General features: G+C 41.3%; 1 protein-coding gene and 1 pseudogene across 1 annotated transcript; both read right to left on the reverse strand.

Annotated features, from left to right (window-relative positions):
* Window positions 1-1546: 1546 nt before the first annotated feature.
* On the reverse strand, window positions 1547-12748 carry LOC125009201 (annotated as a pseudogene).
* A 2089-nt stretch (window positions 12749-14837) lies between these two features.
* Window positions 14838-21297, reverse strand: LOC125009203 (mucin-5AC-like; the record flags this gene model as incomplete). The annotated part of the gene is made up of 7 exons (XM_047586933.1): window positions 14838-14859; window positions 15226-15346; window positions 15805-16630; window positions 17219-17372; window positions 17838-18267; window positions 18469-18694; window positions 20833-21297. Coding segments are annotated over 7 exons (2244 nt in total), but the record flags the coding sequence as incomplete, so codon positions are not given.
* Between the last annotated feature and the right edge of the window lie 3131 nt (window positions 21298-24428).

Raw genomic sequence — 24428 nt, forward strand, 5'->3', positions numbered from 1 at the left:
TGTGGTTGCGGTTGCGGCGGTTGTAGTAATTGGGGTACTAGTTGTTGTCATATTTTGGTTGTTGATGTGGTTGGTTCAGTAGATGATGTATTCAGTTTAGTAGTTATGGCTGCTGTGGTTGTAGCTATGCCATCGGTGGTTGATGTGGTTGGGTCAACAGTTATTGTAGCTGGTGCAGAAGTTGTTGTATTTATGGCGTCAACTGTTGTGGTGACTGACGTTGCTGTAGATGGGGCCCCGTCTGTTGTAGCAGTTGCTGCAGTCCTGGCAGCAGTTGTTGTGGGAGCTGTAGGCGATGTTGAGGTTGGTGCACTAGTTGTTGTAGTTGTGGCATTAGCTGTTGTGGTAGCTGTAGTTTTGTATTTGGTGCACCAGTTGTTGCAGTCATTTGGCTAGCAGTTGTAGCTGGTCCAGTGGTAGTTGCAGTCATTACAGCAGTTGTTGTGGTATATGCAGACGTTGTTTAAGTTGGTGCACTAGTTGTTGTAGTTGTGGCATCACCTGTCGTAGTCGCTGCCGATGTTGTTTTTGGAACACTCGTTGTTGCTCTAATTGGGTTTGTAGTTGTTGTTGTAGTAGTTTGGCTCACAGTTGCTGTAGCTGGTCCAGTATTAGTTGGAGCTGTTGCACTAGCTGCTGTTGTTGTATTTGGTGCACCGGTGGTTGTAGTAATTGGGGTACTAGTTGTTGTTGTCGTATTTTGGTTAGCAGTTGTTGTAGTTGGTGCAGCACTCGGCGCAGTAGCTGTTGCAGTCGTGGTAGAAGATGTTGTGGTACTTGCAGCTGTTGTTGTAGTTGCTGTAGAAGTTGTTGACGTGGTTGGTTCAGTAGTTGCTGTAGTCAGTTTAGTAGTTGTAGCTGGTACAGTTGTGGTCAGTGTTGATGTAGTACTTGCAGTTTTTGTAGTTGGGGCAGTGTTTGCTGTCCTTGGAGCAGAAGTTGTTGTAATTATGGCAGCAGTTGGTGTCGTAGTTGCAGGGTTCAGTGTGGTTGGGATGCTGGTTGTTGTTGTGTTTGGAGCACATGTTATCGTTGATGTTGATGTTGATGTTGTTGTGATTGGGATTGCAGTTTTTGTGATTGGTGCAGATGTGGTGGTTATGACATCAGTCGTTGTAGTAGTGGCAGTTGTCATGGCTGGAGCAGATGTTGTAGTTAGGGCAGCAGTTCTTGTGGCAGTATTGCATAAATTGGTTCCACAACAGGTCGGTCCACTGCTGATGGAGCCAACATTTGTCATGAAAGGTATTGAACCCAGGCTGGTAGCAGCTGCACAGAGGTTTGAAGATGCACAGCCAAAAGCAGGAAAACTGGTGGAGCCACTGGTCACTAGTATTACTAGTTATTGAGAAAATAATAAGCAGATTTATCCAGTATCCATTGTTATCATGTTTTCAAGGCATTAACTCTATAAACCTTAAAAAATACATATTCTTTGCTCAGCAACTTAAAGTGAAGCCTTACCAGTGAAAGCATCTATCCTCCATCCCCTTACACTGTAATGTTGTTGCATTGAGAGGTTGTACAAGAATTACACTTGAGGCTGTTACTTCAGTTGGGACTGAAACAAGAGAACAAAAACAATTGAAGGATTAAGATGTAAAATAGTATGAAATTTCTTTATGGTTGGTTTCTTATTCACTATCATTATCTCCTCTGAAATCAGCATCTGATCCATCTGTACTCACAAGCTAGAGTTTCTGTGTTACAGTCATCTGTTTTGCAGCACATAGCATTTACTAGTGCACTTGAACCACCCAAGTTGACTGAAAATGTCTGAGGTCCTGTGGCTGGACAGTGGGAGGACGGAGCACATGCTTTGTAGATTTGCTGTACTGGAGTTCCAGATGATGATGTTTCTACAGATTTAAAATCCAGGTGATGAACAGTGTAAACTTTAAAGTACATGAACTGGATTTCACAGAAAATAAAAAGGTGACACCAGAGATAGTAGAGATCCTACCTTGAATGGAGGCTGTTAAACACATCATCTCTGAGGAACATGTTTAGAGTACTGTGCTTGAACATGTCTCATCTGTGCAGGTTTGACACCGAAGAGCCTCAGCTGCGACTGAATACAATGATTGAATTTATCATTGGTTCTCAAATGTTAAATGCTGTGAAGTGTTCAGGGGTTTCAAGGATCTATTTGTTCGATTAGTGTTGGTTTGGAGGTGAGCAACCAAATGCAGGACAAATGGTTAGGCAGGGAATCCTGGGGAAAAAGAGGTATTTAATGAAAACAAAGGGGAAACACAAGGTGTTGCAGAGGGCAGGTAAATCCAAAATACAACAGAATCAAAAACATGGCAAAAAGGGAAAAAATCAACAAGGAACACACCAGGAAACAACATCAACAACACGCCAGGGAACAAAGGGAAGGCAGGGCTATATATATACAAAAGAGGGCACAGGGATGACAAGACACAGATGCAACTAATGAGGGCAATTAAACCAGGAGATGTCAAAAAACAATGAACACCAAGGAGGATCAAGAGATGGGAAATCCAGAAACTTAACAAAATAAAACAGGAAACACAAAACAAGACGCAGAAAGACATCATGACAGGAACACAAGGCACGAGAGACAGGACGTTACAAAACCATAAAAAAATGTTAAAAAACAGGAAACTCAAAATCATGATCACAAAATAAAAGACAGAACCATGACAGTATTAGGCTGAAAATTCACAATGTTCAACAATAGAAAATTAGAATTGTTCCTTCTCAATGTTATAATTGGAGTAAAAATACGGTGTGGGTGGAGGGAGTCGACGTTGATTTTCTACATCAGTTTCAGCACGATGTTAGCGTTGTTTTGTACATTGCAACTTTGTCCCTTTTGTAAGGTATACAAACTCAGTGCAGGCTGGAAAATGTGTGCCATGATCGATAAAAAAGGTGAGCAGTTCACATCAGGATTCCCAAATCCCTGGAGCTTCCAAAATGGAGGAATATACATGCTATATAGTAGGAGCACAGAATTGCATGACTAGTAATAGACAAGAAATTAGATTAGAAATTAGGAGCCGGGAGCTGGAGGCCAGAGAAAAGAAGGTAAGGAATAGGAACTTGGTATCAGAAAGAAGAAAGTAGAGGACATGTGCTCATTACATCATAAGGGATGGCTCAGTCCAGCCCTAAATGTAAGCTTTATCAAAAAGCTTTATCAAAAAGGAGCCTCTACACAATTATGCCGATATTACGCAGATGAAAGGAGGCAATCTTGGTCACTTAATACTATTACACTAATACACTTAATAATTCACTTATAACAACAAGGTTTTTCACAGTAGTACTGGAGGCCACGGTAACGCAATCCAAAATCACTAAGTGGTCAGATAATGAATCTCTGAGTCTCAGTCTGTGTTTGAGTTTAAAAGTAGAAAATTACAGGTCATCCAAGCTTTTCTGTCTTTAAGTCATGCTTGGAGGTTAACCGGCTGATTACTTTCATCTGGTTTCATGGATAAATATATCTGGGTGTCATCTGCATAGCAATGAAAGTTTATGCCATGTTTCCTGATACTATTGCCTAAGGGAAGTATGCATAATTTGAAGAGTATTGGTCGTAACACAGAACCCCGAGGAACTCCATAGCTTGTATAAGTAGAACAATCATTGTTTACATGGACAAACTGGGATCTGTCTGACAGATAGGATTCAAACCAGTCCAATGTGGTTCCTTTTGTGATCACACTTTCAAGTCAAGTAGTTAATTACTGTGATCAATAATGTCAAATGCAGCACTAAGATCTAGTGTAGAGTAATCTGAGGCCATGTGGAGATCATTGGTAACTTTAATTAGAGCCATTTCTGTACTACGATGAACTCTAAAACCTGACTGAAACACTTCAAACAAACCCTTTCTGATTAAATGGTCACACAACTGATTAGCAACAACCTTTTCTAGAAATTTCTAGCGATAAAAGGAAGGTTGGAAATTGGTCTATAGTTGGCTTAAATATCGGGGTCAAGAGTAGGTTTTTTAAGAAAAAGTGTAATTACACCTTTTAAAAGTTTAAAAGCCTGAAGCAAATATCCTGTTAATAAAGATAAATAAATATGGTTTAATATGAATTAATGGAAAAAACTCCTTAGACAATTTAGTTGGAATGGGATCTAGAAGATAAGTTGATGGTTTAGATGCTGTGATAACTGAAGTGAGAACAGAAAGATCTATTGGAGAAAAGGAATCCAAATATTGACTAGATCCTACAAAAGTTTCTAATGCCACTGTACTTACATCTTTGACCACTGTCTTGAATTTTTTCTCTGATTCTTACAATTTTATCAGTAAAGATGTTCATGAATAGGGTAACTTGGTCAATAATGAATATACTTAATTCTACATTATATACTGGTATTTATCTTTGTCTATTCAGACGCTACCACTGGTCAACTCCTCAGTCAGCCTGGTACCCGCACACAATGACAATGGAGTTAAATCTAAGTCAGTATGTACTAATGCTGTATTTTAATAAAAGTTGTTGTTACCTGTGTTGGAAAGAGTCAAGAGGACGCTCAGAGATAGAACCCACTTCATCGTGATGAACAGTTATATTCTGTAGAATTCACTCCATCATGTATATACGTTCCGTAGATTTGCTTTCTTTTCTTTCTTTTTTTTTTTTTTTTTTTTTTTGCTCAAAGGTCAAACTTCATCTTATCTGCACCTTATGGAACTTTAACTGTAAACAGTCTTCTAAAGCACCTGTAGAAATGTTTAAAAGACATCTTCTCTCAATTGGTGCCGGTTGTGATAGTTTAATGCTGTTTACCCTCGCTCACCACACCTACTGTTACTTAATGCATGGTACTGGTGCTGTTTTTACCTCGGCAGCAGGACATTAACAATAAAGCATGTGTTTTTCATGCATTATTGCACACGCCTACCTATGTACAGAATGCAACGTTCTTCGTGTATGGTTCATCCCCACACTAAAGTCTAAAGGTAGAATGGGAGACACATCAAACTTTTTGACTTTTTGAATTTGGAGAGGATATTTCATTTAAATTTACTTTTATGCACTTTGCACAACAATAATAAAAATGATAGAACTATACAGTAAAACATGTGCACAATTTAGATTGAAAATATAGATTCTTTAGGAGTAGCTCCTTTTCCTTTGATGACAGCTTTTCATTGTCCAGCCACCATCTTGTGTAACTGCATTCATCTCAGGTTGGTTTCTTCAATTCTAAATAAATATCCAAATGCTTTCACCTGCAAAACGCTGTGATGCTTCTAATACTTCTAGTACTGTTCTTGGGAAACACTTGACTCCTGACTAGACACACATTTCACTGCAACAAGTGGGTGTTTATTTCTTGGAATATAAAAATGAAACCCTAAGCTTGTTTTGGCCTTTATTATCATTATTATTATTATCCATCGGCACTTTATTCTCTTTATACACTATGTCTGTTAGAGTGTCTTTGAAGTTGATTGACAGTTATATAATATCTCACCTTCCTCTTTGGCTCCATCCCAGCTGGTTGAACCTGAGCTGACATCTTACATCAAACAGAGATAATTACACTGATTGAGTGAAGTAGCTCATTGTATTGAGAGGGTGGGGAATGAAGGACGTACAGTGTAAGGGAATGTCCTTCCTCATAATTGTTCAATGCAACAGATTACTGTTCAGGTGCTTCTTGTTTCTCTTCATCTGGAATGTTGAAAATATGTGTAGTTTAATCACTGGTGGCCGTAGTTACTGTTACTGTATCACCTCCCCATGATGACTTATATTGGTACCCTGAAGGTGCTCCACCTTGGACAACTACTATAAAATGTTGTCGTTCAAGAGAATGAATAGCTAACGAAGGTGTGTTTGAGAGTGAGATAAAATCAGCTCACGCCAACTTGTTACTAAACTACAGTCACACACTTATCCAAATATAAAAATATGATGTCCACCTTTAACGTTCACTAAACTCTCCAAAGTTTCCTCGTTCCACAAAGAGCGCAAAACATTTTTGCCTTTGTGCCGGTCTTGTTGTTGTTGTTGTTGTTGTTGCCACTGCTTTGCGTTATCTCCGCATTTCACAGCAACTCCCGTGTCTGCTCTCTTTGGCACAGTACCGTGACTTGGGTGGTAATTGGCATACTAGATATTCAGTTTTAGTCTGCGACTCAGAACCCAGAAGGCGTCGTTGAGGTGTTAATTTAATAACTCAGGTTCCCCAAATGGAGGTGCAGGTGGTTTATTTGTTTGTTTTGTTTTGTTTTTTATCGTGATCTTCACAAAGTGAAATGCATCACGTTGAGTCCATTGTATTTTTTTTATTTTTTATTTTTTTCACATGTTGAATGCTCCAAATTGTAAATGATTCCAAGTTTTCCCAGTAAACGTTCTTTTCTCAATTTTACTCTGGTTCATGTCAGTCACAGCTACATTTTTATTTAGAATTGCAAAGTCTAATTTGGTCTTTCTGTTGTTGTGGTAAAGATGGGGTCTGTATTTGGCCTTGAGAACACACACACACACACACACACATACACACACACACACTTAAGTCTGAATGGGGCACATTAAACTTTTTGGATTTGGAGAGGATATTTCATTTACATTTACTTTTATCTTTTCTCTAGAACAATAATAAAAATGACAGAACTATACAGTAAAATATATGCACAATTTAGTTTGAAAATATAGATTCTGTAGAGTTGCCTCCTTTTGCTTTGATAACAGCTGAGTCTCTGAAGATAATTGTCAGTTACAAAATATCTCACCTTCCTCGTTGGCTACATTCCAGGTGATTAAAACCTGAGCTGACATCTTGCTTGTCTTGAGAGGGTGGAAAATGGGCAAGTAAGGAAAGTAAATGAACTTCCTTCCTCATAATTGTTCTATGCTGCAGATTACTGTTCAGGTGCTTCTTGTTTCTCTTCATCCTGAATGTTGAAAATAGCTGTAGTTCATTAACTGGTGGAAATAGTTGCTGTTACTGTATCCCCTCACCCATGACGACTTACACTGGTACCCTAAAGGTGTTCCACCTTGGCCAACTATTATAAAATGCTGTTGGCATTTTCAAAGGAATGAATAGCTAACAAAGGTGTGTTTGAGAGTAAATGTAAAATCTGTGCAGCTCATGCCAAATTGTTACTAAACTAGACTGGAAACTTCCAGTTGTATATGATTACAACAGCAATTTTAACAATGCAAAATATTCCATAATGTGACACAAATTCAATAGTGTATGCCTAAGCAGTGGCACTAAAAACCTCTAAACTGCAGGTTTTATGGTTTAAATGTGATACAAAGACAAATCATATTAGAAGTCTTGATCATTTTGAGCAAAATGTCTCTACCCACACCCTCCCATTATTCCCTTTTCTTTTCTTCGTCTTATGTCTTTTACAACAGGGAGCAACTTTCTACCAAGCAGAAGCTTCCCCTCACCCCAATTCTCACATCCTCTGAATGTGGTGATCATCATCCATTCCTTGAAGGGCTAATAAAGTATTCTGATTCTGATTTTCCCTCACGTCCAGTACACCAAAAAACATCCTTGACACAGCTTTTATCTTTTAAAACTAATGACCAAGAACACATGTTGTTATTACACTTTTATTGCCCTCGATGATAGTAAAGATGTCTTTAAGTATGCAAATAAAGGACAGAAAAGATAAACATAAACCAAACACGAAACTGTCGAATCTGAGAGGATTACAGATTTTATTGTCCCATATTGGATATATTTGCATTGTGTATCATGTATTGTACTAAATAAAATAAATACAAACGACGACATACAACATAAATACAACATTGTGAATATCACTTGTGCTGTAGGCTATTTAATTCAGCATCATCAGAGCATTACTATAACTCATTAAGTAAGAACACATCTCATTCATACATGGCAATTTGTAAAATAAATATTACACCTCTACATTGTTACTTTAATTAAATAAATAATATCATTAACTATTTTTACATCCCAGGTATATGTCACATTTTCACTTCAAAATCGGAAAACAAATCCAGGTATATGTATATGTGTGGCGGGTGGGAAAAAGCAAGAAAGTAAGAAAGCAAAAAGTTTTTTTTGTTGTTGTTCTAATAAATGAAAAGGATAAGGGGCGCAATGAGTAGATGCATCATATTGAGTCTGACAGAGCCGGCATCACTGGTTGTCGTTGTAGTAGTTGGTGCAGCAGTGGTTGTTGTTGTAGTTGGTCTAGCAGTAGTTGTTGTAGTTGGTGAAGCAGTTGCGGTTGGAGTAGCAGTTGTTGTTGTCCAAGCAGTGGTTGTTGTGGATGGAGTAGCAGTTGTTGTTGTCCAAGCAGTTGTTGTTGGAGTAGCAGTTGTTGTTGTCCAAGCAGTGGTTGTTGTGGTTGGAGGATCAGTTGTAGTTGAAGCAGTTGTGGTTGTAGCAGCAGTTGTTGTTGTCCAAGCGGTGGTTGTTGTGCCTGGAAGATCACTTGTAGTGGTTGAAGCAGTTGTTGTTATGGTTGCAGCATCAGTTGTGGTTGGAGTGGAAGTTTTACTTGGTGTAGCAGTCATTGTGGTTGTTATCGGTGTATCAGTTGTGGTTGGAGTTAGTGCAGCAGTTGTTGTTGTGGTTGGTTCAGCAGTTGTTGTTGTGGTTGGTTCAGCAGTTGTTGTTGTAATTGGCGCAGCACTTGTTGTAGTGGTCGGTGGACCAGTTGTTGTGGTGGTTGGTGGAGGGGTTGTTGTTGTAGTTGATGCAGTACTTGTTGTTGTAATTACTGCATCAGTTGAAGGAGTTGGTGCAGTGGTTGTTGTTGTGGTTGGAGGAGCAGTAGTTGTTGTGGTTGGTGCACCAGTTATTGTTGTGGTTGGTGCAGCACTTATTGACATAGTTGGTGCAGCGGTTGTTGTTGTGGTTGGATCAGCAGTTGTTGGTGCTGCAGTTGTTGTTATAGTTGGTGCAGCAGCTGGTGTTGTAGTTGGTGGAGTGGTTGTTGTTGTTGTAGTTGGTGGAGAAGTTGTTGTAGTTGTTGCAGCAGGTGTAGTTGTGGTTGTGGTTGATGCAGCTGTATTAGTTGTGGTTGGTGCAGCGGTTGTTGTTGTAGTTGTGGTTGGTGCAGCAGTTGTGGTTGGTGTAATTGTTGTTGTAATTGTTGGAGCGGTTGTTGTTGTTGTAGAAGGTGTAGAAGGTGTTGTTGTAGTTGGTGCAGCAGTTGTAGTTGTGGTTGGTGCAGCAGTTGTTGTTGTAGTTGTAGTTGGTGCAGCAGTTGTGGTTGTAGTTATGATTGGTTCAGCAGTTGTTGTTGTAGTTGTGGTTGGTGGAGCAGTTGTTGTATTTGGTTCAGCGGTTGTTGTGGTTGTGGTTGGTTCAGCTGTTGTTGTAGTTGGTGGAGAAGTTGTTGTTGTAGTTGGTGCAGCAGTTGTAGATGTGATTGGTGCAGGTGTAGTTGTTTTGGTTGGTGGAGCAGTTGTAGTTGGTGCAGCAGTTGTTGTTGTGGTTGGTTCAGCAGTTGTTGTTGGTTCAGCAGTTGTTGTTGTAGTTGTGGTTGGTGGAGCATTTGTTGTAGTTGTGGTTGGTGCAGCAGTTGTTGTGGTTGTGGTTGGTTCAGCGGTTGTTGTTGCAGCAGTTGTTGTTGTGGTTGGTGGACCAGTTGTTGTAGTTGGTGCAGCAGTTGTTGTTGTGGTTGTAATTGGTTCAGCAGTTGTTGTTGTAGTTGTAGTTGGTGCAGCAGTTGTGATTGCAGTTGTTGTTGTCCAAGCAGTGGTTGTTGTGGTTGGAGGATCAGTTGTAGTTGAAGCAGTTGTGGTTGTAGCAGCAGTTGTTGTTGTCCAAGCGGTGGTTGTTGTGCCTGGAAGATCACTTGTAGTGGTTGAAGCAGTTGTTGTTATGGTTGCAGCATCAGTTGTGGTTGGAGTGGAAGTTTTACTTGGTGTAGCAGTCATTGTGGTTGTTATCGGTGTATCAGTTGTGGTTGGAGTTAGTGCAGCAGTTGTTGTTGTGGTTGGTTCAGCAGTTGTTGTTGTGGTTGGTTCAGCAGTTGTTGTTGTAATTGGCGCAGCACTTGTTGTAGTGGTCGGTGAACCAGTTGTTGTGGTGGTTGGTGGAGGGGTTGTTGTTGTAGTTGATGCAGTACTTGTTGTTGCAATTACTGCATCAGTTGAAGGAGTTGGTGCAGTGGTTGTTGTTGTGGTTGGAGGAGCAGTAGTTGTTGTGGTTGGTGCACCAGTTATTGTTGTGGTTGGTGCAGCACTTATTGACATAGTTGGTGCAGCGGTTGTTGTTGTGGTTGGATCAGCAGTTGTTGGTGCTGCAGTTGTTGTTATAGTTGGTGCAGCAGTTGGTGTTGTAGTTGGTGGAGTGGTTGTTGTTGTTGTAGTTGGTGGAGAAGTTGTTGTAGTTGTTGCAGCAGGTGTAGTTGTGGTTGTGGTTGATGCAGCTGTATTAGTTGTGGTTGGTGCAGCGGTTGTTGTTGTAGTTGTGGTTGGTGCAGCAGTTGTGGTTGGTGTAATTGTTGTTGTAGTTGTTGGAGCGGTTGTTGTTGTTGTAGAAGGTGTAGAAGGTGTTGTTGTAGTTGGTGCAGCAGTTGTAGTTGTGGTTGGTGCAGCAGTTGTTGTTGTAGTTGTAGTTGGTGAGCAGCAGTTGTGGTTGTAGTTATGATTGGTTCAGCAGTTGTTGTTGTAGTTGTGGTTGGTGGAGCAGTTGTTGTATTTGGTTCAGCGGTTGTTGTGGTTGTGGTTGGTTCAGCTGTTGTTGTAGTTGGTGGAGAAGTTGTTGTTGTAGTTGGTGCAGCAGTTGTAGATGTGATTGGTGCAGGTGTAGTTGTTTTGGTTGGTGGAGCAGTTGTAGTTGGTGCAGCAGTTGTTGTTGTGGTTGGTTCAGCAGTTGTTGTTGGTTCAGCAGTTGTTGTTGTAGTTGTGGTTGGTGGAGCATTTGTTGTAGTTGTGGTTGGTGCAGCAGTTGTTGTGGTTGTGGTTGGTTCAGCGGTTGTTGTTGTAGTTGTGGTTGGTGCAGCAGTTGTTGTTGTGGTTGGTGGACCAGTTGTTGTAGTTGGTGCAGCAGTTGTTGTTGTGGTTGTAATTGGTTCAGCAGTTGTTGTTGTAGTTGTAGTTGGTGCAGCAGTTGTGATTGTAGTTGTGGATGGTGGAGCAGTTGTTGTGGTTGGTGCAGCCGTTATCGTGGTTGTGGTTGGATCAGCAGTTGTTGTTGTAGTTGTGGTTGTTGCAGCAGTTGTTGTAGTTATACTTGGTGCAGCAGTTGTGGTTGTAATTGTGGTTGTGGTTGGTTCAGCGGTTGGTGTTGTAGTTGGGGTTGGTGCAGTTGTTAGGGTTGTGGTTGGTGCAGCAGTTGTTGTTGTAGTTGGTGCATTTGTTGGAGTGGTTGTTGTTGATGTGGTTGGTGGAGAAGGTGTTGTTGTAGTTGGTGCAGCAGTTGTGGTTGTGGTTGGTGCAGCTGTAGTTGTTGTGGTTGGTGCAGCAGTTGTTGTACTTGGTGGAGCAGTTGTTGTTGTGGTTGTGGTTGGTTCAGCAGTTGTTGTTGTAGTTGTAGTTGGTTCAGCAATCGTTGTTGTAGATATGGTTGGTGGAGCAGTTGTTGTAGTTGGTTCAGCGGTTGTTGTGGTTGTGGTTGGTGGAGAAGGTGTTGTTGTAGTTGATGCAGCAGTTGTAGTTATGGTTGGTGCAGCTGTAGTTGTTGTGGTTGGTGGAGCAGTTGTTATAGTTGGTGCAGCAGTTGTTATTGGGGTTGGTTCAGCAGTTGTTGTTGTAGTTGTGGTTGGTGGAGGAGGTGTTGTTGTAGTTGGTGCAGTTGTTGTAGTTGGGGTTGGTGGAGCAGTTGTTGTAGTTGGTGCAGCAGTTGTAGTTTTGGTTGGTGCAGGTGTAGTTGTTGTGGTTGGTGGAGCAGTTGTTGTAGTTGGTGCAGCAGTTTTTGTGGTTGGTTCAGCAGTTGTGGTTGGATCAGCAGTTGTTGTTGTTGATTCAGCAGTTGTGGTTGGTTCAGGAGTTGTTGTAGTTGTGGTTGGTGGAGCAGTTGTGGTAGTTGGTGCAGCAGTTGTTGTTGTGGTTGTTGTTGGTGTAGCAGTTGTTGTTGTGGTTGGTGCAGCAGTTGTGGTTGGTTCAGCAGTTGTTGTAGTTGTGGTTGGTGGAGCATTTGTTGTAGTTTGTGCAGCAGTTGTTGTTGTGGTTGGTTCAGCAGTTGTTGTAGTTGTGGTTGGTGCAGCAGTTGTTGTGGTTGTGGTTGGTTCAGCGGTTGTTGTTGTAGTTGTGGTTGGTGCAGTAGTTGTTGTGGTTGGTGCAGCCGTTATCGTGGTTGTGTTTGGATCAGCAGTTGTTGTTGTAGTTGTGATTGTTGCAGCTGTTGTTGTAGTTATACTTGGTGCAGGAGTTGTGGTTGTAGTTGTGGTTGTGGTTGGTTCAGCGGTTGGTGTTGTAGTTGAGGTTGGTGCAGTTGTTGTTGTGGTTGGTGGAGCGGTTGTTGTTGTTGGTGCAGCAGTTGTTGTTGTGGTTGTGGTTGGTTCAGTAGTTGTTGTTGTAGTTGTAGTTGGTTCAGCAGTTGTGGTTGTAGTTGTGGTTGGTTCAGCAGTTGTTGTTGTAGTTGTGGTTGGTGGAGCAGTTGTTGTTATAGTTGTGGTTGGTGCAGTTGTTGTTGTGGTTGGTGGAGCGGTTGTTGTTGTTGGTGCAGCAGTTTTTGTACTTGGTGGAGCAGTTGTTGTTGTGGTTGTGGTTGGTTCAGTAGTTGTTGTTGTAGTTGTAGTTGGTTCAGTAGTTGTTGTTGTAGTTGTAGTTGGTTCAGCAGTTGTGGTTGTAGTTGTGGTTGGTGGAGAAGGTGTTGTTGTAGTTGGTGCAGCAGTTGTTGTTGTGGTTGGTGCAGCTGTAGTTGTTGTGGTTGGTGGAGCAGTTGTTATATTTGGTGCAGCAGTTGTTGTTGGAGTTGGTTCAGCAGTTGTTGTTGTAGTTGGGGTGGTGAGCAGTTGTTGTAGTTGGTGCAGCAGTTGTAGTTTGTGGTGCAGGTGTAGTGTTGTGGTTGTGAGCATTGTTGTAGTTGGTGCAGCAGTTGTTGTTTGGTTGGTCAGCAGTGTGTTGGATCAGCAGTTGTTGTTGTAGTTGTGGTTGTACAGTTGTTGTGTGATCAGCAGTTGTGGTTGATTCAGCAGTTGTGGTTGGTTCAGCAGTTGTTGCAGTTGTGGTTGTGGAGCAGTTGTGTGTTGTCAGCAGTTGTGTTTGGTGTGTTGGTAGCAGTGATGATGCAGCAGTTTAGTTGTGTTGGTGATGTAGTTTTGTGGTTGGTAGTTATTAGTTGTGAGCAGTTTTGTTTGTTGGTTGGTTAGTTGATGCTGTAGTTAGTTGTAGTGGTGCAGCAGTGTTGTTGGGTTTGGTTGGTTCAGCAGTTGTTGTTGTAGTTGTACTTGGTGAGCAGTTGTGTGTAGTTGGTGTCAGCGGTTGTTGTTGTTGTGGTTGGTGGAGAAGTGATTGTAGTTGTGCAGCAGTTGTAGTTGTGGTTGGTGCAAGCTGTAGTGTTGTGGTTGTGGTGGTAGCAGTTGTTGTAGGTTGGTGGACAGTTGTTGTTGTTAGTTGGTTGGAAGTTGTTGTGTGTTGAGGAGTTTTGTAGTTGGTGCAGCAGTTGTTGTTGGTTGGTGTGCGTTGTAGGACAGTATTAGACTGTTACGTTGGTCCACTGTGATGGACACATTTGTGAAAGTATTGACCCGTGGTTGGCTCACAGGGTTTGAAGTTGAGCAAGTGTAGGAGAATGGTGAGTTATGAATGTGGAATGTAAAGCGGTGCAACATATGAAGTCTGTTGCTTTGATCGAGATTGTGCAACTAAGTTCTTTTCAGAATACAGTGGTGCTCCACTGGGCTGTTGTTGTTTGTGTGTGATACATTGTTTGATATGACAGTCTTGTGATAAAGTGAGGTGATTTGCACAGTCAACTGGCTTAGGGGAAGAGTAATCTTGTTTAAGTGTCTTTTAAGTGAAATATAACAAACATTGAAGTTTTTTGTTAGTTGAGTGATAACAAGTTATAAGTATTAACAGAAACCAGGAAATTAAACACAACAAAAATGTTATGAGTCCTTGCATGATGGATCCAACTTTTTGTAGCCATGAAGATTAATGGTAGAGACACATGCTGTTAGCATTGTGCACACTCCTCCTTGTTAACTTGAAGAATTGCGGAACATCTTCTTAAAATGATGCAGGCTAAAATCTGTGCATTACTGTACATGTGGAATAAAAGCAAGAATCATATGAAGTCTGTTATTGCATTAGACTAACAGATTTCAACTAAGTTTCATTCATGAAAAACATGGTAAATCACATCTGGCTTGCAAGGTTAGTTTTTTGTTGATTAGTTTGTCACAGCATCTAGTTAATACAATGACACTTCAATCGCATCCAAGTTGAATGAATTTGAACAGTCCAACTGGCTGACAGTGAGGAAGAGCTAATCTTGCTTTCAAGTGTTTTGTAAGTGACAAATTATAAAACACAAACATAATGCAAAGTTTCTTTTTTATATTGACGTAGATTAACAATAGTTAACTATTTTGTAGTTAAAGAACTGATCAGGTATAAAATCTCTAAAGCTACTTTCAACTTATTAAATATTTTGATGAATGTCTTCATGTCGACTCCATTTTACTGTTTTGTATGCAAACACCTGGAAGATTAATGGGTGCAGAAAACATTTGTTTTTGTGCTTGTGCTTACTTACTCTCCTCCTTTTTTCCAAATCTTGAAAGAAGTAATTTGTTTGTAATTCAGATTTCATTAATCTATAGAATTTAAAATAGCCACTTACTTGTTGCCTGAAAGCATCTATCCTCCGTCCCCTTACACTGTAATGGTGTCGTGCATTGAGAGGTTGTACAAGAATTACACTTGAGGCTGTTATCTGCCGGAGTAGTAGGACCTGAAACAAGAGAACGGAAAAAAATATCAAAGGGTTAAGATTTCAAAAATACGATGAAAAAAACTAAAAATTCAGTATCTGGTCCATCTGTACTCACAAGGTAGAGTTTTTTTGTTGCAGTTGTTTTTGTCACAACACCTAGCAGATACAAGTGCACTTGAACCACCCAAGTTGAATGAAAATGTCTGACGTCCAGTGGCTGGACACAGGGAGGACGGAGCACATGCTTTGTAGATTTGCGTGAATGGAGCTCCAGATGAAGTTCCTACAGAGACAAAGTCCAGGTTGTTAACTGGTTTAACTTGACAGTACGTGAACTTTATTTTACAGAAAATAGAAGAAGGTGACACTAGAGATAAGTCATACCTAGAATGGAGGCTGTTATACACATCGTCTCTGAGGAACATTGCTGGGATGTTGTCTTTGAACATGTCTGATCTCTGCAGGTTTGACACCGAAGAGGTTTGACTGCAGTCGGGAGAGAAAACTTTCCATGAAATGAATTCTTCATCACAAATATCAAATCAAAGATCTTCAGTGGGTAGAAAGTATTTTATTCTTGTACAAAAGCCTTTCTTTTTTCTTGTTTTTTGTTTTACCTTTAGCTTGTATTAGAATGAAACCCTCTGAATGGCCCATTTATAAGGTTCTAAATATTCTACTATTTATAGATTTTAAATGTCATTTTCATATTATTCATATTCATCATCATTCATTCATCATAGTCATATTATTACTATTTACATACATTTTGTTTTCCAATTCTTATCTTTTTCTAGCAGTTACAAGTAAAGTTTCTGTTATGGAGATTAATATGGACAAATACAATCCAGAATATTTGCTTTGGTTAATCAAAAGTCACGTGGTTTTTCCATTTTAAATTAATAATTTTAAGTCCTATAATAGATTAAATATAGTAGCAATGTTTGTAACAAGCAGGATTACCTCGAGGTGTTGTTGTAGTTGGTGCAGCAGTAGTTGTTGTAGTTGGTGCAGCAGTAGTTGTTGTGGTTGGTGCAGCAGTTGTTCTTGTGGTTGGTGCAGGAGTTGTTCTTGTGGTTGGTGCAGCAGTTGTTGTTGTGGTTGTACTTGGTGCAGCAGTTGTGGTTGTAGCTGTGGTTGGTTCAGCGGTTGTTGTTGTAGTTGGGGTCGGTGCAGTATTTGTTTTTGTGGTTGGTGGAGCTGTTGTTGTACTTGGTGCAGCAGTTGTTGTTGTGGTTGGTGCAGCTGTAGTTGTTGTGGTTGGTGGAGCAGTTGATGTAGTTGGTGGAGCAGTTGTTGTTGTTGTTGTGGTTGGTTCAGCAGTTGTTGTAGTTGGTGCAGCAGTTGTGGTTGTAGTTGTGGTTGTTTCAGCGGTTGTTGTTGTAGTTGTGGTTGTTGGAGCAGTTGTTGTTGTGGTTGGTGGAGCGGTAGTTGTTGTTGTGGTTTGTTCAGCAGTTGTGGTTGATTCAGCAGTTGTTGTTGTGGTTGGTGCAGCAGTTGTTGTTGTAGTTGGTGCAGTTGTTGGAGCGGTTGTTGTTGTTGTAGTTGGTGGAGAAGGTGTTGTTGTAGTTGGTGCAGACGTTGTGGTTGTGGTTGGTGCAGCTGTAGTTGTTGTGGTTGGTGCAGCAGTTGTTGTACTTGCTGGAGCAGTTGTTGTTGTGGTTGGTTCAGCAGTTGTTGTTGTAGTTGTAGTTGGTTCAGTAGTTGTTGTTGTAGTTGTGGTTGGTGGAGCAGTTGTTGTGGTTGGTTCAGTGGTTGTTGTGGTTGTGGTTGGTGGAGAAGGTGTTGTTGTAGTTGGTGCAGCAGTTGTTGTGTTTGATTCAGCAGTTGTGGTTGGTTCAGCAGTTGTGGTTGTAATTGTGGTTGGTGAAGAAGGTGTTGTTGTAGTTGGTGCAGTTGGTGTAGTTGTGGTTGGTGGAGCAGTTGTTGTAGTTGGTGCAGCAGTTGTTGCTGTGGTTGGTTCAGCAGTTGTGGTTGGTTCAGCAATTGTTGTGGTTGTGGTTGGTGGAGCAGTTGTTGTAGTTGGTTCAGCAGTTGTTGTTGTGGTTGTTGTTGGTTCGGCGAGTGTTGTTATAGTTGTGGTTGGTGTAGCAGTTGTTGTTGTAGTTGTGGTTGGTGCAGTAGTTGTTGTGGTTGGTGCAGCCGTTATCGTGGTTGTGTTTGGATCAGCAGTTGTTGTTGTAGTTGTGATTGTTGCAGCTGTTGTTGTAGTTATACTTGGTGCAGCAGTTGTGGTTGTAGTTGTGGTTGTGGTTGGTTCAGCGGTTGGTGTTGTAGTTGAGGTTGGTGCAGTTGTTGTTGTGGTTGGTGGAGCGGTTGTTGTTGTTGGTGCAGCAGTTGTTGTTGTGGTTGGTTCAGTAGTTGTTGTTGTAGTTGTAGTTGGTTCAGCAGTTGTGGTTGTAGTTGTGGTTGGTTCAGCAGTTGTTGTTGTAGTTGTGGTTGGTGGAGCAGTTGTTGTGGTTGGTTCAGTGGTTGTTGTGGTTGTGGTTGGTGGAGAAGGTGTTGTTGTAGTTGGTGCAGCAGTTGTTGTGTTTGATTCAGCAGTTGTGGTTGGTTCAGCAGTTGTGGTTGTAATTGTGGTTGGTGAAGAAGGTGTTGTTGTAGTTGGTGCAGTTGGTGTAGTTGTGGTTGGTGGAGCAGTTGTTGTAGTTGGTGCAGCAGTTGTTGCTGTGGTTGGTTCAGCAGTTGTGGTTGGTTCAGCAATTGTTGTGGTTGTGGTTGGTGGAGCAGTTGTTGTAGTTGGTTCAGCAGTTGTTGTTGTGGTTGTTGTTGGTTCGGCGAGTGTTGTTATAGTTGTGGTTGGTGTAGCAGTTGTTGTTGTAGTTGTGGTTGGTGCAGTAGTTGTTGTGGTTGGTGCAGCCGTTATCGTGGTTGTGTTTGGATCAGCAGTTGTTGTTGTAGTTGTGATTGTTGCAGCTGTTGTTGTAGTTATACTTGGTGCAGCAGTTGTGGTTGTAGTTGTGGTTGTGGTTGGTTCAGCGGTTGGTGTTGTAGTTGAGGTTGGTGCAGTTGTTGTTGTGGTTGGTGGAGCGGTTGTTGTTGTTGGTGCAGCAGTTGTTGTTGTGGTTGGTTCAGTAGTTGTTGTTGTAGTTGTAGTTGGTTCAGCAGTTGTGGTTGTAGTTGTGGTTGGTTCAGCAGTTGTTGTTGTAGTTGTGGTTGGTGGAGCAGTTGTTGTGGTTGGTTCAGCGGTTGTTGTGGTTGTGGTTGGTGGAGAAGGTGTTGTTGTAGTTGGTGCAGCAGTTGTTGTTGTGGTTGGTGCAGCTGTAGTTGTTGTGGTTGGTGGAGCAGTTGTTATATTTGGTGCAGCAGTTGTTGTTGGGGTTGGTTCAGCAGTTGTTGTTGTAGTTGGGGTTGGTGGAGAAGTTGTTGTAGTTGGTGCAGCAGTTGTAGTTTTGGTTGGTGCAGGTGTAGTTGTTGTGGTTGGTGGAGCAGTTGTTGTAGTTGGTGCAGCAGTTGTTGTTGTGGTTGGTTCAGCAGTTGTGGTTGGATCAGCAGTTGTTGTTGTAGTTGTGGTTGGTGGAGCAGTTGTTGTGGTTGATTCAGCAGTTGTTGTGGTTGATTCAGCAGTTGTGGTTGGTTCAGCAGTTGTTGTAGTTGTGGTTGGTGGAGCAGTTGTGGTAGTTGGTGCAGCAGTTGTTGTTGTGGTTGTTGTTGGTGTAGCAGTTGTAGTTGGTGCAGCAGTTGTAGTTGTGGTTGGTGCAGCTGTAGTTGTTGTGGTTGGTGGAGCAGTTGATGTAGTTGGTGGAGCAGTTGTTGTTGTGGTTGTGGTTGGTTCAGCAGTTGTTGCTGTAGTTGTAGTTGTAGTTGGTGCAGCAGTTGTTGTTGTGGTTGTGGTTGGTTCAGCAGTTGTTGTTGTAGTTGTACTTGGTGCAGCAGTTGTGGTTGTAGCTGTGGTTGGTTCAGCGGTTGTTGTTGTTGTGGTTGGTGGAGACGGTGATGTTGTAGTTGGTGCAGCAGTTGTAGTTGTGGTTGTAGTTGGTGCAGCTGTAGATGTTGTGGTTGTGGTTGGTGCAGCTGTTGTCGAGGTTGGTGGAACAGTTGTTGTTGTAGTTGGTGGAAAAGTTGTTGTTGTGGTTGGAGGAGTTGTTGTTGTAGATGGTGCAGCAGTTGTTGTGGTTGGTGGAGCAGTTGTAGGGACAGTATTACAGAAACTGGTTCCACAACAGGTTGGTCCACTGCTGATGGAACCAACTTTTGCCATGAAAGGTATTGAACCCAGGCTGGTAGCAGCTGCACAGAGGTTTGAAGATGCACAGCCAAGAGCAGGAGAACTGGTGGAGCCATTGGACACTGTGGAAGTAAAAGCAGAGTGGAACATATGAAGTCTGTTGCTTTAGACTCACAGATTTCACTAAGTTCTTTTCATGAAATTCAGTGGTGTAACATCACATCTGGCTGCAGGTTGTTTTTGTGTGTAGTGATACATTAGTTTATGACTAATGACCACTTCCATCTGCATCCAACTGTGAAGGTGGATTTTGACACAGGTCAAACTGGCTTTCAGTTTGAGAGAAGAGCTAATCTCTGCTTTCAAGTGTCTTTTAAGTGACAAATTATAAAACAAAATCATAATGCAAAGTTTCTTTTGTTTATTGACGTAGATTAACAATAGTTAACTATTTTGTAGTTAAAGAACTGTCAGGTTAAAATCTCTAAAGCTACTTTCAACTTATTAAATATTTTGATGAATGTCTTCATGTCAGACTCCATTTTACTGTTTTGTATGCAACACCTGGAAGATTAATGGGTGCAGAGAACATTTGTTTTTTGTGCTTGTGCTTACTTACTCTCCTCCTTTTTTCCAAATCTTGAAAGAAGTAATTTGTTTGTAATTCAGATTTCATTAATCTATAGAATTTAAAATAGCCACTTACATGTTGCCTGAAAGCATGTGTCCTCCGTCCCCTTACACTGTAATGGTGTCGTGCATTGAGAGGTTGTACAAGAATTACACTTGAGGCTGTTATCTGCCGGAGTAGTAGGACCTGAAACAAGAGAACGAAAAAAAATATCAAAGGGTTAAGATTTCCAAAATACGATGAAAAAAACTAAAAATTCAGTATCTGGTCCATCTGTACTCACAAGGTAGAGTTTTTTTGTTGCAGTTGTTTTTGTCACAGCACCTAGCAGATACAAGTGCACTTGAACCACCCAAGTTGAATGAAAATGTCTGACGTCCAGTGGCTGGACACAGGGAGGATGGAGCACATGCTTTGTAGATTTGCGTGAATGGAGCTCCAGATGAAGTTCCTACAGAGACAAAGTCCAGGTTGTTAACTGGTTTAACTTGACAGTACGTGAACTTTATTTTACAGAAAATAGAAGAAGGTGACACTAGAGATAAGTCATACCTAGAATGGAGGCTGTTATACACATCGTCTCTGAGGAACATTGCTGGGATGTTGTCTTTGAACATGTCTGATCTCTGCAGGTTTGACACCGAAGAGGTTTGACTGCAGTCGGGAGAGAAAACTTTCCATGAAATGAATTCTTTATCACAAATATCAAATCAAAGATCTTCAGTGGGTAGAAAGTATTTTATTCTTGTACAAAAGCCTTTCTTTTTTCTTGTTTTTTGTTTTACCTTTAGCTTGTATTAGAATGAAACCCTCTGAATGGCCCATTTATAAGGTTCTAAATATTCTACTATTTATAGATTTTAAATGTCATTTTCATATTATTCATATTCATCATCATTCATTCATCATAGTCATATTATTACTATTTACATACATTTTGTTTTCCAATTCTTATCTTTTTCTAGCAGTTATAAGTAAAGTTTCTGTTATGGAGATTAATATAGACAAATACAATCCAGAATATTTGCTTTGGTTAATCAAAAGTCATGTGGTTTTTCCATTTTGAATTTATAATTTTAAGTCCGATAATAGATTAAATATAATAGCAATATTTGTAACAAGCAGGATTACCTCGAGGTGTTGTTGTAGTTGGTGCAGCAGTAGTTGTTGTAGTTGGTGCAGCAGTTGTTGTTGTAGTTGTGATTGGTGTAGCAGTTGTTGTTGTGGTTGGTGCAGCAGTTGGGGTTGTGGTTGGTGCAGCAGTAGTTGTTGTGGTTGGTGCACCAGTTGTTGTTGTGGTTGGTGGAGCAGTTGTTGTAGTTGGTGCAGCAGTTGTTGTTGTAGTTGTGATTGGTGTAGCAGTTGTTGTTGTGGTTGGTTCAGCAGTTGGGGTTGTGGTTGGTGCAGCAGTAGTTGTTGTGGTTGGTGCAGCAGTTGTTGTTGTGGTTGGTGGAGCAGTTGTTGTAGTTGGTGCAGCAGTTGTTGTTGTGGTTGTGGTTGGTTCAGCAGTTGTGGTTGTTGTTGTGGTTGGTTCAGCGGTTGTTGTTGTGGTTGTGGTTGGTGCAGCAGTTGTTGTGGTTGGTGCAGCCGTTGTTGTGGTTGGTGGAGCAGTTGTTGTAGTTGGTGCAGCAGTTGTTGTTGTGGTTGGTTCAGCAGTTGTAGTTGGTTCAGCAGTTGTGGTTGGTGGAGCAGTTGTTGTAGTTGGTGCAGCAGTTGTTGTGGTTGTTGCTGGTTCAGCGGTTGTTGTTGTAGCTGTGGTTGGTGTAGCAGTTGTTGTTGTGGTTGGTGCAGCAGTTAGGGTTGTGGTTGGTGCAGCAGTTCTTGTTGTTGTTGGTTCAGTTGTTGTTGTTGTAGTTGTTGCAGCGGTTGTTGTTGTTGTAGTTGGTGGAGAAGGTGTTGTAGTTGGTGCAGCAGTTGTAGTTGTGGTTGGTGCAGCTGTAGTTGTTGTTGTTGGTGGAGCAGTTGTAATTGGTGCAGCAGTTGTTGTGGTTGTGGTTGGTTCAGCAGTTCTTGTTGTAGTTGTAGTTGGTGCAACAGTTGTGGTTGTAGTTGTGGTTGGTTCAGCGGTTGTTGTTATAGTTGTGGTTGGTGCAGCAGTTGTTGTAGTTGTACTTGGAGCAGCAGTTGTGGTTGTAGCTGTGATAGGTTCAGCGGTTTTTGTTGTAGTTGTAGTCGGTGCAGCAGTAGTGGTTGTAGTTGTGGTTGGTTCAGCGGTTGTTGTTGTAGTTGTGGTTGGTGCAGCAGTTGTTGTAGTCATACTTGGAGCAGCAGTTGTGGTTGTAGCTGTGGTTGGTTCAGCGGTTGTTGTTGTACTTGTGGTTGGTGGGGCAGTTGTAGTTGGTGCAGCAGTTGTTGTTGTTGCGGTTGGTTCAGCAGTTGTTGTTGTTGTTGTAGTTGGTGCAACAGTTGTGGTTGTAGTTGTGGTTGGTTCAGCAGTTGTTGTAGTTGTGGTTGGTGCAGCAGTTGTTGTAGTTGTACTGGGAGCAGTTGTTGTGGTTGTAGCTGTGCTAGGTTCAGCGGTTGTTGTCGTTGTTGTGGTTGGTGGAGCGGTTGTTGTTGTTGTGGTTGGTGTAGACGGTGATGTTGTAGTTGGTGCAGCAGTTGTAGTTGTGGTTGTAGTTGGTGCAGCTGTAGTTGTTGTGGTTGGTGCAGCTGTTGTCGAGGTTGGTGGAACAGTTGTTGTTGTAGTTGGTGGAACAGTTGTTGTTGTGGCTGGAGGAGTTGTTGTTGCAGATGGCGCAGCAGTTGTTGTGTTTGCTGGAGCAGTTGTAGGGACAGTATTACACAAACTGGTTCCACAACAGGTTGGTCCACTGCTGATGGAGCCAACTTTTGCCATGAAAGGTATTGAACCCAGGCTGGTAGCAGCTGCACAGAGGTTTGAAGATGCACAGCCAAGAGCAGGAAAGCTGGTGGAGCCACTGGACACTGTGGAAGTAAAAGCAGAGTGGAACATATGAAGTCTGTTCACTCACAGATTTCAGGAGATCCAGGAGAGTTTTTTTTCTTTAAATATAGAGGTCTACAATCAGATGTTACTGCAGGTTGTGTTTGGTTGTGGAGATACATTAGTTCATGAGTAATGACTGTGACAGCCCTTAACCTCCTGACTTCCTGCCTTTCTAGATTTAGAAGGAAGTGGGAAGTAATCAACATGCCACCTGTAATTGCTGCTGCTCTTCAGTTGTAAACTGGCCACTTTTGCTTTGTTCGTTTTGTTTAGTTTTGACAAGTCACTCCACAGCACACTGTCACATACATGCCAACACTACTGTTGTTACAGATTTAACATCAGGTAATTTGGTAAGTAGAACTTAATTAAATCCTTAGACAAAACAATTGTTGTCCTCTCCCCCATGTCATATATATATATCACTTTTTTAAATGGAGAAAATTGTGATGATTTTCATTTTTGTTAATCTATAGTATTTAAAATAACCACTTACTTACCTGTTGCCTGAAAGCACCTGTCCTGCAGTCCTTTACATCTTAATGGTGTCGTGCATGCAGAGTTTTTACAAGAATTACACTGGAGGCCATTATATTCCTGAGTCTCCTGGACTGAAACAACAGAGCAGAGAAAATATTAAAGGATTAAAATTTCAGTGATATCATATGAAAACCGTTGTTTCTTGTTTACAGTCATTATTTGCTCTTAAATAAGCATCTGATCCATCTGTACTCACAAGCTTTATTTCTATTGTTGCAGTTATTTTTGTCGCAGCACGTAACCGCTGCAAATGAATCACCGAAGTTGACTGAAAATGCCTGAGGTCCTGGACACTGGGAGGATGGAGCACATCCTTTGTAGATTTGCTGTTCCGGAGTTCCAGACACAGTTGCTACAGAGACAAAGTTCAAGTTTCGTAACTGGTTCAACTTCACAGTACATGAACTTGCTTTCACAGAAAATTAAAAAAAAAATGTGACACGAGAGATAAATCCTACTTTGAATGAAGGATGTTATACACATCATCGTCTCTGAGGAACATTGCTGGGATGTCGTCTTTGAACATGTCTGATCTCTGCAGGTTAGACATCGAAGAGCTCTGGCTGCAGTCAGGAGAGAAATATCTTCATGAAATGATTCCTTTTTCACAGATGTCAAATCAAAAGTCTTCCATGGGCGGAAGCTATTTTGTTCTTGTGCAAAATCATTACTTGCTTTTACCTTATGTTGGATACGTGTTGTATTAGAGTCAAAATCTCTAAGTGACCCATTTATATGGTTGTAAATATTCTACTTTATATACACTTTGAAAGCAATTTTCATATTATTATTTAGTTATTTCTAGCAGTTACATCTAATGACTCTGTTATGGAGATCATTAAAGACAAATACAGTAAGTAAGTAAGTAAGTAAGAAGTTTAAATCCTTTAGTAGATTAAGTATAGTAGCAGCATTGTAAAAATAGACAGAATTACCTGTGCTGGAGATGGTCCAGAGGAGAATCAGAGAAAGAATCAGCTTCATGATGGAGAACAAGTTATTGCTGTTGATTGATTTTCCTTGATGGAGACACTGCAGCTGGTCACTTTCACGTGTCTTTATATACTAGACCAGTGAATAGCATTACGTATCATGCATACGTAGAACCCCTGGAGATTTGGGTGTGATCCCATTTGCACAGCGTGATTGTTCAGACTGACATCCTTAGAACGCCAGCATACCTTAGCACACCCTTTTTTAATCCATTAATTGTTTTCCCATGAAGAACATCTCAACTTTTAATTTCCATTTCCCTCTTGGGCAGCAGGCATAACAGCTTAATCAACTTAGCTGTCAAA

This window comes from Mugil cephalus, chromosome 6 (assembly GCF_022458985.1).
Source record: "Mugil cephalus isolate CIBA_MC_2020 chromosome 6, CIBA_Mcephalus_1.1, whole genome shotgun sequence".
NCBI lineage: Eukaryota > Metazoa > Chordata > Actinopteri > Mugiliformes > Mugilidae > Mugil > Mugil cephalus.